This window comes from Eubalaena glacialis, chromosome X (genome assembly GCF_028564815.1).
Source record: "Eubalaena glacialis isolate mEubGla1 chromosome X, mEubGla1.1.hap2.+ XY, whole genome shotgun sequence".
Classification (NCBI taxonomy): Eukaryota; Metazoa; Chordata; class Mammalia; order Artiodactyla; family Balaenidae; genus Eubalaena; species Eubalaena glacialis.
Genome location: NC_083736.1, coordinates 90,144,935 through 90,159,862, shown reverse-complemented (window position 1 = coordinate 90,159,862; position 14,928 = coordinate 90,144,935). Strand labels below are relative to the sequence as shown.

Below are 14,928 nucleotides of genomic sequence, written 5' to 3'. Positions count from 1 at the left end.
TCCCCTGGGAGAGTGAAATCACTTTAAGTTCACTATGAAACAGGGACATGGTGAGCATAGATGATTGACTGAAGTTGGTGATGTTGATTTAGGAGTCTTCGGCTTATAGGTCAGGTGTAAAACTCTTAAACCTACTTGTCAAAGTCAGCTTGTCAAAGTCCTATGGATTTTTCCAGACTGCCTAAATGTCACTTTCCCTATGAAGGCTTCTCTGGCCAGCTCAGGCAGGGTTAGGCAGTCTCTCTTTTGTATTACTATAGCACCCTGACATATTCCTACGGCAGCACTTATCAAACTATATTGCATTTGTCCGTCGCCCTCCACTCATGGATAGAAACCATTCTCTTCCTTTTGTCTCTGGACTAAAGCATTACCAAAATCAAGTTGGTTCTCAATAAGTAATAATTGAATGGACAGGCAGAGAATGGCTAATAATACTCTCCATCTGCACAGCATAGGTTATGAGGTGTTTTCACATCATGGTGAGGAAGCCATGGCAGGAATTATCACTCATATTTTAAAAATGAGGAAACTGATGCCCAGAGAGGTTATGTGACCAACTCAAGTTCAAAAGAGCTAAAAAGTTGCACACTACTTCTCATGACAGCAAGTCTAAAAGGATTGGTAAATAGAAGTGGTAGCAGTAGTATTCTGTAGGACAGGTGGCAATGGCTGGCCAAGACACAGTGTAGGAGCTGGTCACCTGTTTTGAAAGCTCCCAAACTCTTAGCAGGTTCTCAAGAAGTTAACTTAAATGCACACACAACCGGGCTTCAGAATGTCAACTTATTTACAATGAGAATGATTTGTGACAAATAATTTCCCTGTACTCAAGCTACACCCACAGTGAAGCCAGTAGACAAAAAGATATATCCTGTTTATGTATGGAATACAAATGACTCTCTGAAATTCCCACCATGACTCATAGACTCTAAAGAGAAAGAAGTTCTTTGAGATCAGTAGTGTAATCCCACCATTTCCTAACTAACTAACTAGCTAACTAGCTAGAAAGATAAATGACTTACCTAATCACATAGCTTGCTTGTGAGAGCACCAGGACATAGAATCAGTTCTTCTTAACAATAATATCCTAACCTTTTTAAAACTAAGCTATGACTGAGAAATAATACAAGTAAAGTTCTTGGCAAGCCTCCTAAGCATCTGGCTAATAGGACTAAACATAGGCTGTCACACAGGAATTATAATTAAACAAATGCTGCAACATGAGAGAAGTACAGCAACTTCTACTCTATGTCCACGTATTGGGGAGGTAGGGGGCACATAATATGACAGGCAGTGTTTTAGGATCCCATTTATGTTAAAAACAAGGTCCTTTTTCATAGAGATTGACAATATTAATTATATTTATTTATCTCTATTAACCCATAGACATTGATGTTACCAAAAAAGAAAATTATTGGATTTATCTTTTCCGTGTCAACTGAAGTGTATTTTCTAGTCCCCGTCCCTTTTCAACATACATTTTTTTTTTTCTTTTTGAAAATTATCCAAGTAAGTATAACCTGGGTGTGTTCCTAACGTCTAAGTTTTGAAAAAGCCACTCATTGCCAGTAGAATATATTTTGCTACTTATTGACCAGCTAAAAAGTTAAATATGTGTGTCTATTAAGAGGCAAAGACCTAAGACAAAAATCAGCTAATATTCTCAGCAAAAAATAAGACAAATGATCATATTTATGAAAGTTTCTGGCTTAGCTTCTATTATCAAAGCCGGGGTGTACTCTCGGTTGTCTGTCCTAAATCAGTAGATGAAAGCAAGTGCTTTCCACAAGTATATTTGTATTTCATAGACTGTGCAAATCACACCAAAATCAAATGATTTCATGGAGCAACACCATCAATTAAGAGAGAGAGTCTTATTTAGCAAAGGATTGCTTTGGGGATAGAAACATACCTCTAACTACAATGAATTAGTTTGTTGATTGATGTTCCTGCTGGGGATAATTGCTAGAATTCCTTCTTTAACATAAAGGGACTTTTACCTGTTTGATATCAACTATTGTGCATATCTTTCTGTTACTATCATAATCGGAGACTGTGCTCTTCTATGCCTTCACTGGATGCAGAGAAATATTCCCACAGCATTTATACAACAAAGCTTTTGCTTCCCTCTAGCATCATAACTGGCACCCTGATAATCGACCTCCGATTAATGCTAACGTTTACCATTATCCCCAAGAGTTACAGTTTGAAAAAGGAGAGCTCACATTCTCAAAGAAACTTTAGGTACTCCAGGTCATTTATTGATACAGAGTCCAATTTAGAATCAGTTTCTCATCTAGACTATGAAAGAAACTTATTCATCAGTCACAGCATTTTAATGTATTGAGTAAAAGATGATTTTAGATGTTAATTTTTAAGCTAGGTCAAATTATAATATTATGCTGTATAAAAAATTAGGGTCATTTGAATACCAATTCATTCATTTTCTATAAAATTTCAGCAGTAAAATTCCCATGTGTACCTAAAGTTGAAGATAATTCATTTAGGTTCCCATTATACATTAAGCCAGCCAACAATTTTTAATCCATGTCACAGGTATAAAATATCTGTCAATTCCTGTTAAAGGGCTATAACATGAAATCAATATGGTCAGTAGGTACGTAAAATAAAATGCCTATGGAAGAAATTATTTAAAAACAAAAGCAACAGGCCTTGCAAGGCTTTAAGACATATTACTTACCAGGAACAAAGTTTGGAAGTTGCTGAGATCACCGAAAAATTCTTCTATGCTCACTGTCTTAGAGTCAAAAATAAAGTATTCTCCAAGATTCTCATAGAGCTTTATCATGTTGTTGTGCATGGTGAGTAGTTTTTCATACTGTTCTCTGGCACCCTTTGTAAAGCTGTAGCTTTCTGTTAAGGAACATGATCCAATAGTACCTCAAAGGCAATCACTAGATGTTAAGACTGAATTATAACATTATTTCTGTAAACACTTCTGCATTACTTTGCTCGGGTTGCCATCACAAAATACCACAGACCAGGTAACTTAAATAACGGAAACTTATTTTCTCACAATTTTGCAGGCTAGCAATACAATATCGAGGTGTCAGCAAATCTGCTGTCTTCTGTGGCCTCTTTGCTTGGCTTGAAGATGGCTGCCTTCTCCCTGTGTCCTTACCTGGTGGTCCCTCTGTCCGTGTTGTCTGTGTCCTAATCTCCGCTTCTTATGAGGACACTGGTTATATTGGATTAGGGCCCACCCTAAGGACCTCATTTTAACTTAATTACCTCTCTAAATGTCCTATCTCCAAATACAGTCATATTTTGGAAGTTTTGAGGGTTAGGGCTTCAACACATGAATGGGGGGGGGGCACAATTCAGCCCATAACAACTTGCTGGAGTCATTATATTGGTTAGTGAGCTTTGAAAATCTATAAATGAGGCAGAACTATTTAAGGTATAACCATGAAGAACATGTTTGCTAAATGAAAACACAGAAGTATAAACACCAGAAAACTGCCTCATATCTTTTTAGGAGCGAGGTAGGGTAGAAACAAACAGCAATGAAAAACTCAGGGAAATAAGTATATATTTTCTTTTTTTAATACATATTCTATATAGATGGAGAGGTTACAGTGAATTCTATATATAGGTTATATATCTATATGTGTGTATATATACATATACACATATATCCCATATGAGGAGGGGAAAAAGAGGGAGAGAGAAAAAGAAGGGAGGAGAGGAAGAGCTTTGGAGAGGGAAGGACGGAGAGGGGAGAGAGAGGGAGAGAGAGATTCTGCTGTAGCTCTAGAACCTTAATCACCCAAAGGCCTTGTTCAAACCCTAATGCTGTTTGCTGAGCCTGAGCCCAGGGGCCTGAGGATTATAATTTCTAACAAGTTATGATGCCAGATGATACTGAGGCTGCCAGTCCAGTTTAACCCAGCAGGACCCAGTGAGGCCTTCCCATGACAGACCCCTCCTCCATATCCTCTCCTTTAGCTCCTTTCTAAGTGCTTAGACAACAGTATCTGATGCACATTTCCTCAGTTGTTTTACAGATGCTAAAACCCCCACCAAATGGAAGAGGTTAACTACTTGGTGACCTTGAACACATAGCCCCCCAGGCCTACTGGAGCCTGAGGATTGACAGCCTTAACCCCTGTGACACCGCTCTGTTTTCTCACCATCAACCAATCAGAGAACTATGCACAAGCTGATCACATACCCTGCAACCCCCCTCCCTCACCTGGTCTTTAAAAATGCTTCCCTGAAACCCTCTGGGAGTTTGGAGCTTTTGAGCACAAGCCACCCACACCCACTCTCCTTGTCTGACGCCTATAATAAATGCTGCACTTTCCTTCACAACCTGGTGCCAGTAGATTGGCTTTACTGTGTGTGGCCAGAGGACCCAAGTTTGGTTCGGTAACACCAGGACTACACTTTCAGCAGTATACTCCAGAAAAGTATTTATCCCAAAATTAAGTACATCACTGTTTTAAAATTTTTATCAAAAAAGTGATAACAACTACCACTACTACCAAACATAAAATGAACCAGGTATGTAAATGTGTCCAACTAAATGTATCTCATTATGTGTAAATTTATAGAAAGAAATTATCGACTTTATTCCTGATTATAGAAGATACAGATACAGAAAATTATCTCTTTAGGTGACTTAGAAATATAAAAACGTAAGTAAACTAAAATTTCCAACAACTCAGTGTTGTGAACTTTTTGGGACATTTCCTTCTGGTCTTTCTTCTATGGCTGAAAGCTTTTGAATGTGAATTGATAAGAATGCTTCAGAAAAAGGTAAGTAGACTAACCATGAAGAATATAAAGGAAAGCAAATCTACCTTTTACAATTAAGTCTATTAAAGATCAATAATGATCACAGAAGTAAAATGTCTTTAAATGTAAAGGTACTAGACTTGGACTTGTTAAAAAAAAGAATAATAGCACAGTTTCGGGTGTGCTATTTTAAGATCTACTACAGTGTATTCACATTTTGTGATAGTATTATTTTATCAGGTACTGCTAACTGTGTCTTGAAATGCTGGATTTTATAAAATTTTCTGAATTCTTCAGTGTGTTTTATCATAACCTGGGGCCAAATTTATTTTCCATGGGAACACAGCTCTAGTTTCACAATGGAAGTCAGTGGGGAAATCAGACCATTTCTGGAAAATTACTTTGCAGCTGACACTTACAGGATACAGCAGGATTTTAAAAGTGAGATGCTCCCCTTCCCAGCCTCCTTCTTATGCTACTTAAGTATTAGCATTCACATTAGCCACACAACAACCTCTTCCTTGCTAAGGAGTGACATTAAATCTTTCAACCCTCAAGTCCATTTTGCTGTCAATAGACCTGAAAGAATTAATGCATTTCTGACTTACTCTACTTGCTTTTTACAAACAAAAGGGTTGTATGTAATGCTACCTACATATTCTGATTTTACCTCTGAGAATATCATCATCTATTTGTTTGATTTTTAAAAATTAATTAATTTATTTTTGGCTGCGTTGGGTCTTTGTTGCTGTGCGTGGGCTTTCTCTAGTTGCGGCTAGCGGGGGCTACTCTTCGTTGCAGTGCGCGGGGTTCTCATTGCGGTGGCTCTCTTGTTGCGGAGCATGGGCTCTAGGCACATGGGCTTCAGTAGGTGAGGCTCGCGGGCTCTAGAGCGCAGGCTCAGTAGTTGTGGTGCACAGGCTTAGCTGCTCCGTGGCACGCGGGATCTTCCCGGACCAGGGCTCAAACCCGTGTCCCCTGCACTGGAAGGCGGATTCTTAACCACTGTGCCACCAGGGAAGTCCCTATTTTTTTGATTTTTAAGAGAGTGTTGAACATCCTGTTTGAGAGCTGCAGAAATAAGACAATTCTCTTTATTTCTCAGCACAGAATGAAAGTTAGATTTTTGTTTTCTAGCCTCTCTTGCCTAAATAAAACAGACTCATGCCAGACTTGCTAAGAATACACGCTTTGCAAAGGTCACTTACTTATATTCTATTTGTAGCAAGGTACTAAACTGTGTATATTTCAGAAGGCTCAACACCTGTACAACACACAGAAAAAGCCAAGGATAAAAAAAAAGGCAAAAAAACTGGACATTTACCATTTATCATAAAACAATTTTTCACCAGCTAAAATATGCCCATGTGGTGATACACAATTTCATAAATTTGCTCTCCTAGAAGAAAAACTGATTTCAGAAATTCTGTCTGTATACCAAAGTGAGAAAATCTGAAAAATTCTGGGAATGGTTTCGCTTAGAAATAACAAATGGAAAGCAGCCCAATCTCCAAGTCCTTTACTTCTCTTCACAGTGATTACTTTGTAAAAGGGATGGAGGGCATGACTCAGCACTGAAATCTTTCACAAGAGCAACCCTGTCACCAAATCCTACTTGGGATTCTGCAGGTGAAAAAGAACTAGACACCATCATTCCTTTCCACCTCTTTATTTCATTTAAGACATTTTTTATTTTCTTTTTTTGAGCAACAACTAAACGCACGATACTGGTTAGTATTATGCTAAGTATTGTGCTTGATACAATGATCATTAAAGCCTAATCCAGACCCTGAAGCAGTTTATAATCTAATATTACAAATAATTCTCCTTATTAATTTGCATTTGTACAGGACTTTACGATATACTTTTCCTTCCACTATGTTCCATATCCTTCATGACAACCTTGTCAAAAAGGCAGAGAAATACCACTATTCCAATTTTTAGAGCTGTGGAAACTAGATAAGAGGCACTCATTTTATCAATAAAACTGTAAACATAATAAATTACATTCCCCCTCCCCCCAAAAAACAAAGGCACTCATCCATCTAAGGTTAGAATGTAGTGAAGGTGAGCAGATGTGCCACCCCAAAATATGCCTCTTTGGCATAGATTATTTTGAGCTGATTGAAAAACAGCAGACACAGGAAAAGCTCTGAAAAGAGTAAAAGTTACCCATTTGAAAGGGAAATTTCCATTTATAAAGGAAATCTCCATTTGTAAGGGTGTCTTCCTCTCTGTACCAGGAAGAGAAGGAGGACACCAGAGAATCAAGGGTATCAGGAGTATCACTGGTGAAGTTGCAGATTTAAACCTGCAGAACAAACCTTATCCTTGTTATGGTGCTTTTCCCTGTAACCCTCGTCCCCATTATGGGTGTCCTCACATCTTTCATTTGTCTTTAGCTGAAGATGGTATTTAAGCTGGTGACTTAGGCTACCTTGGGGAGTTACTCATTTTTCTCCGAGTATCTCCCAGGTACACATGAGGTATTCAAGTTTATTAACTTCTCTCTGGTTTTCTCTTGTTATTCTGTCTTGTATTACGGGGAAGCGGTGGTGGTGGTGGGGTTGGTCCTCAGCCAATTACTCAGTAGGGTAGAGAAACAATTATTTTTCCTCCCCTATAGTAGACATCATGATAGACCCCTGCACGATACTAATCTAACATTCTTTTCACATGGTAGAAGTGTACTATTTATAATGACAATGACCTTCACGTTGCCAAATCCAACATTCACCCCTCTGTCCTCCTTTTGATGTCTCAGCCACATCTGACACATTTAGCCACTCTTCTTAGTTTCTATGACATACACCCTCATGTTTAAAATGTTTTTCCTCTTACCTCCTCTCCTTCTCTGGCAATTTCTGTAAAATGTTAGAGTACCCTGAGGGCTTGGTCCTGAATCCTCTGTCTATAGTCTAACTGACCAGAGCGATTCACATGACTTTAAATACCATCTATATTGATGACTCCCAAATTACTTGTAGCTCCAGTCTCTCCCCTGAGATACTTTTATAATCAACTGCCTGCTTGTCATCTCTACTTAATTTTTTTTTTTGTTCATGGCATCTATTGGTATCTCAAATGTAAATCCTCTCCTGCAAACCCTCTGATAGTTTCCCACAACACTTGGAATAAAATCCAATTTTCTTCTCAGCGTTTATGAGGCTCTACATGATCTGGCCTTTACCCACCACTGCAACCTAATCTCACCCAGTTCTCCCTCTTAAGCACTATGCCGAGACTCATTAACCTTCTTTCTCTTCCTTGTGCCTAGCAAGCTCTCATACCCAATTCAGGGCCCTTGCACTTGCTCTTCTTTCTGCCTAGAATGTTTCTTTTTCACCAGGTCGTTCAACCTCAGCTCAACTGCCACCTCCCCAGAGAGGCTTTTCCCCAACCATCCAATCTAAAATGTCCACTCCCATCACTATTACTCTGGCCTATTTTATTTCATTCTGAGAACTTATCACTATCTGACATTATCTCTTTTATTTATTTACCTGTTCATTGCCTATCTTTCCTCACTTAAAAACATAGCCCAGGAGAATAGACCTTGCCTGTCTTGTTGACCACTGACTCACTGAAAGCAGCTCTTTTGCCCCTTTCCTGTTTGCCCGTTTCTGTTCCCCTCTAACCTTAAAAGAACCTAATTATGAGATCACTAGGTAATTTAACCTAACTCCTAACTTATGCTCTCCTGAATGCACACCACACCTTGCCTAACCTGTTGGTTCTTTTCCTAGATAAAAAGCAGTAAGAATGAAGAATTAAGTAGTTAAAGAATGACTAGCTCTCTACCCCCAACGGCCCCCTTAGCAATTCTGCAGGCAGATCACACAGGCAAGATACCATTTGAAGAGAGAGTCAGACCCTCTGCACACAATGGAGAATGATGCAGAATCCAACCTCCTGCCTTGATGATTCACTGAGATTCTTCCTCCTTTTCCCCTTTAAAAACTGTCATGGCTGAGCAGAATCTTGGGAGTTGGTCATGGGACATGAGTCCACCTTTTCCCCAGATTGCCAGCTTTTCTGATTAAAGCACCTTTCCTTTCTACTGACACCTGCCTCTTGATCATTGACTTTAGAGTGGTGAGCAGCCGAACCTGAGTTCGGTAACATCATCAGCCCCTAAAACCCGTAGCAGAAATAGGAGCAGTGGAAAAATAACTAAAATCAACAATGATAAAAATGATCATTACACCTAATCTTTTATTTTTTTTTTGTTTTAATTTACTCTGTGGGAGTCATTGTGAATGCTTCCCATGGATTAATGCAATTAATCCTCACAACTGTTTCCTGAGGTAAGAATTTACCCAAGGTCAGACAGCTGGTAAGTCACAGTAATGGGAACAAACTGAGAATGGGTCCAGAACTCATATTCTTAACAACTATGCTATAGTTTCTCAAGAAATATTTGGTGAAAGAGAAAAGTCTCATTATAACATCACATTGGAAGATGAGCCATGGGTTTGACTTGGGTACTTGGGAAACTAAAACCCTTCTTATACATCTTAAGATAAACCAATTTCACAACAAACCTTATTGGTAGAGAATATTTTAATAGTGATTTTCTGAATACTTGAGAAAAAATTTTAATCCCCTCATATTTTCATCAATCTTGACATTTTAAATTCATTTTTAAAGGTAGACTTCAATCATACTGATTTTATTTTAAACCTATATATGCAATAGAATATATTTATCAGTAGAATGATGGTCTGTTTAAGTTGTTTGTGTAATTAGACCTAGATGTGGCCCTAGTAGATACTTTAGTAGGTAACATTTTAAATTGGGCATTTTATTTATCTCCCATATTAGAGACTAGAAATTGAGAATACGTTTTAAAGGAAATTAAGTCTTAAAGCTATCTTCTGGGATGCCTGGTAAAGAAGTAATTTATTAGAAAATGTATTTTATGAAAGGGTATTTGGTGGCTCATGGGTAGTTTTCATCCTAGAGGCCAAAAGCCACTTTCTTGTCATAGAGATACAAGGCATCCTTACAGCTACCTATAGAATTCTGTTCTATTTATAATGTAAAGTGCGTATAACGGGATTGTGCCTACAGAGAAGAGGGAGAAAGTAGAGATTTGAACTGAGCTGCTGCTTCCTATTTGGGAATATTTAAAGCTTCATTATAAGAGAGACTTTAGAAAATATGTTGTAGACTCTTGTGATGAACTTCTCTGGGCCAGGCAGCCTGCCCTTAGCTGGGTTGTGAGCGCATGGAATGAGAAGCCAGTGGCCATGTTTAGGGTGAAATAGGAAGGACAGTTATGGGCACACCGTGTAACTAATGCTAGAAGCTCTTCTGATGCCTTTCCCTGAAGAACTATTGAAGAGAATGGTGAGATCAGCAGGAAAAGGCCATTTGCTCCTGGATGCCTAGATTTCTTGGCCTTTGGTGCCACAGGAGATGGTGACAATGGCTGTATTGGTATCAAAGAATAAGGTATTTTGTGGAAGATGATTAGACTATTCTGGGACCAAAATGTAGACTGACCTCTTCCCACCTGCTTAAGCAACCTTGGGAGTCCTTGAAATATTGAGAGAGAAGAACCCTGGAAAAACAATGATCTTTCCAAGATGAAGTTCAGAGATAGGGGTAATTCATAGTAATTTATATACTAAAAGAAATAGAACCTTAAGTTGGTAAAGTGGGCATATCAAATGCATATAAAGTTATCAATTGTAAGGGGAAAAAAGCAATTGAGAGCAATTTTCCTTTTACTAGTTGACTTTCAAATTCCTTGTTCTACAAAGACAAGCATTTCTGATTTTTCCAGCTTATAAGTTTTTGAAGATAACTGTGAACTATTGTAAAATTACATCATCTTCTCTCTAAGAGAAGTGTTTGTTGCAGGGTTTATAAGCTAAAACGTGGTCAGCATTTTAAAAAGCTAGGAGGTAAAATGTTAACCTTTAAAAAGTATTATTAATTTTAAACCATTTGATCTCAATCATGAATCTGGAAACAATTTATAAAACATACATCATAAGTCCCACAAAGCATTTTTATATTAACTCATTTGAAAATCTGACATAGGGAAGCAGTCTTCACACAATTACTTTGGTATTTACACACTACACAGAATTGTCTAAAGCTTTTATCATCTATGCTTTTGTGTGGCTATATACAGATTTATAGATTATATTCCTTACTAATATAATAATAGTATGGACTTAAAATTCAACCTGAAATAGCTATAATTCACCCATAGGCATATACTCAAATAGGAAATATTTTTAATACTTTTATGTTATTTTATACTTTTATAGTGTATATTTATATACATTATATATAGTTTTAAACTATTTTCAGTAGCTATAATTAGCTGTCTATAAATTGATTGAAGGTAGGTATTGTAACCCTTGCCCTCTAACTGGCACAATAGCTGATGGGGTTCAGAACACATTACCCCAAAATATGGCACGGTGGCATACTGAATACTTTAAGCTGAAGGAATTTGAGAAAACGGAAGAAGTAGGAAGATCAGTGCTCTTCTCCCCTGAAACAGGTCAGAAAACGCCGACGTGAGAGGTAGCTTCCCTATACCCCAAAGAAAGGAACAACCTTATCTCCAAGATGGAGGAGGGACACCAAGAAGTATCTGAACGAACAAGCCTTTCTTAGTTCCCCCCGGTTTACTATACTTCATACTATTTGCCCATTCATATCTTTCCATGACTTTCCACTATTTATCAAACCTAGCATAAAACCACTTAGGTTTAACCATTTCTTTGGGTCTTCATTTCCTAATGAAGGCTTCCACGCCACATAAGACTTATATTCAATAGATGTGTATGCTTTTCTCCCATTAATCTGTCTTTGTCAATCTTAATTTTCAGACGCACCCAGGGACCTTATGAAGACCGGGGAAAACTTTTCCCTGCCCTACAATAGCATTGCTGCATCAAATACTAGGCAGAGTACTACCAACACTACTGTTTGTCATTTTACTTAATTTTGATGTGGAGAGTAACTGTTAATACAGAAAACTTGTTCCACTAGAACTGGAATAAGCATTAGCAGAGCACTGGGGATGAAGGAGTTTATGTACCTCACAGCTAATTGAGTCAAATCCGCTCTTACAATTGCTCATCTTCATAGGCAGTACATTAGTTATGATTTTAATAAAAAACTTGAAATTCGAAATATCATTACTGCTGGATTGTTGAGAACATGGAAAAATCAACTTGAGATCCACTTAACCTTCACACAAGATTTAGTTAGCAACATGGCATAATTATCCATTTAAATAAAAGGAAGTCACAAATATAAAATCTATTAAAGAATACAGACAGTATTTCCTCTTTCCATAACCTGTCAGAAAAGATGTCTCTAAATGCTAAAAACCAAATATTAATTTTTTTCATTTAAATATATCATTTTTAGTCAAAAATGATTACTATTTTAAAGAAATTTATCTTTAAAAAATAATACTAAGGCATATTAAAGTAGCTGGAATTTACTTAGAGACCACACATTATGTGATAAATACACACTGATGAATATTTTAAAATGTGAAACATTAATAAGAACAATATAGAATATATATATTAACTTGCAATTGGGTTCAACATAATAGTTTAAAATGGTTCAGGATTTAGACTACAAAATTCTTTTAACAATCAGATTACAAAACTTAGGCATAGGACATTTAAATGACATAACAAAGATAGCATAGTCAACGACAGGAATTCTGAACCAGTCTCCAGTTTTTAACATATAGGAGGCAATTATGTTTCCAGAGAGATGAACTAATTTTGTAATGAGCCCACTTTTTCACAGATGGCCTGAGTCAGCTGGGTATAAAGAAAATGCTTTTAAATCAGTTTCCAGTTAAAGCCACAAATGTGATGATCATTATAGAGGTAAGAGGTACACTCAAGCCCTCCTACTTTTCTCTACCCCATTTCATTATTCACTCACTGTGCCTTTTGTGTACATTTCTTTTTACTCTTCCTTTGAAGACAGACTCTAGCTTTGCATTCTGAGACACCTAACAGAGTGATTTTTCATTTAGTCAAAGATATTTATTAAGTGCCTACTCTGTGCCAGGTATCTTCTAGGTTCTGAAGATATAGTAGTTAATATTGATACAAGGTCACTGGTCACTGCTTTCATGGAGATTACAGATTCATGGGAAAGCATACATTAAACAAATAGAAAAAATTTTAAATTACAAATTGAAAACTGTGATTGCAAAGCATAGGTTGTTAAAGAGTGTATATTTGGGAGACCTAACTTAGACTCGTGGGAGTACGGATGGGCCAGGAGTCTGGTAATGCCACTTGAAGTGTGAAATATTAAAACTCAGACCTGAAGGGGCAGAGCCAGGAGGAGCACTGGAGTAGGGTGAGTGAAGGCTCTGAAGGATATTAAATACTGCAGGAACATAAAGGAGAGAGAAAAGTCCTGGACTGCTAGAGCCTATGGAGGAAGTGGGAGATAGGAGGGAGATGGTTCCTGTCGTCCGTAGGGGCCAGATTCTACAGGTCTCTTAAGCATTTTGAAGTTTTTCCTGAGACAGATGTAAGTCATTGAAGGGTTTTAAACAGGGAACTGATACCATCCGATTTTTTTTGCTCAAAGGCATAAAAAATGCTAGCTAAATTAACACATACACGTACACTAACAACAATAAGAAAAAACCCTAGGACTAATGCAACATAGAATACTGTCCAAATGATAGTAAGTCTACTTGCTAGTTCCTAACTACTGATAAGAAGAGTATATATTATGTAAACATCCAATTAAAGTGTATCTGATAAATTATTGAGAATTTACATAGTATCAAAGGCAGTTAAAAAATAGCAGTGTTAGGCAATGCATAACTATTGAGACTGGCATATAAATAGTTGCGTTTAGAGTAACATAAGAGTTATGATTAGAAAATTTTGAGATTGATGTGTATATTTTGGAATGTCAGTATTATTATTGAATATTCATAGTCTGCACACACAGATGTTAATTAGATCAAGTACTACCTCCAGCCCTACCTCACGTTCAGCTCTCAGCATCATTTATCATGTGGCAACAATGTATAAGAAACTGGGAGATTAAGTAGAGAAAAACTGTTGTCTTATTTAATCCTCCCAATGGCCCTCTGATGCATATACGCTATCAGTAACTCCATTTTACACATGATGAAATTTGCCTCAGGGAGGCCTACTGACTTTCTCAGTGCCATCTCCGCAGTAAGTGGTGGTTTCAGGATTTGAACCTGGTACCCGTACCCCCATAGCTCTCCCATAACATAAAAGTATGAATTTAACCAGCATACCATACTGCTTCTCTTGTTTAAAATAAATAAGTAAATAAATAAAAGTGCATGGTAAAATAAACTAAGCTCCACAAAGGAATTCCAGAAAAATATAGAAACATATAGAAAGAAGTGATGCTGAGATTATTAGGTAAGGTTTCAGAAGGAAGTAACTTTCGACTTCCATCTTGAGGTATGGAAAAGATTTTTCTATCCAAAGAGAAGACACCACAGGCAAGGAGAATAGCATGAGCAGAGGTATAACTGTATCTGGAGTTGTCAAGAAACTTGGACTATTCCAAGATAACATAGATTGGGAACGCAGGGAGCTGTAGAGGAGGACAGCCTGTAATGGGTGGTAGAATAGGCCACCCTAAAATATGCCCATTTGGCATAAGAATTATTTTGAGTTGAAGGCAGTTGGGAAAACAGCAAATGCAGGGAGAGGCTTTCTCTGAACTCCCCTTATCTGCATAAAGACAGATCCTCCAAAAGGAACTCAACTGTCATCAACCTCTTCCCTGGGAGTTTCATCAACCAGAGAAGAATGACTCTTATCAAAGGAGAGGAGACTAGAAGTTGACACCACACCCAGACAAACTTTGCCTCATACTATCATATCTTCCATCTATCCTCCTGAGGTTCCACTCATCTTTCCTAAAAATCCTTTACTCTCCTCTAAGCGGCCTACGTCCCATCTCCCCTTCCCCTATTAAGATGTTGTATAAGCTCTCAAAGCTCACTGCTCGTTGGGTGTTCACTTTTTTTTCTCCCTGTTATGTCATAATATTAAATCTTAATAAATCTGTATACCTTATCTTCAGGCTAACCTGTCTAGTGTCAGTTTGTTTCATAGACTCAGCTGTTGAACCCAGGAACATGGAGGGCAAGTC

General features: G+C 37.7%; 1 protein-coding gene across 4 annotated transcripts in view; it reads right to left on the bottom strand.

The window, feature by feature from the left end:
* DIAPH2 (diaphanous related formin 2) overlaps positions 1-14,928 on the bottom strand; it is an 878,028-nt gene that overhangs the window by 215,306 nt on the left and 647,794 nt on the right. For all 4 annotated transcript variants that reach the window (XM_061179189.1, XM_061179191.1, XM_061179192.1 and 1 more), the window contains one exon: positions 2,705-2,869. In XM_061179189.1, coding sequence (XP_061035172.1) covers positions 2,705-2,869 — 165 coding nt within the window. The remainder of the gene's footprint in view (positions 1-2,704; positions 2,870-14,928) is intronic.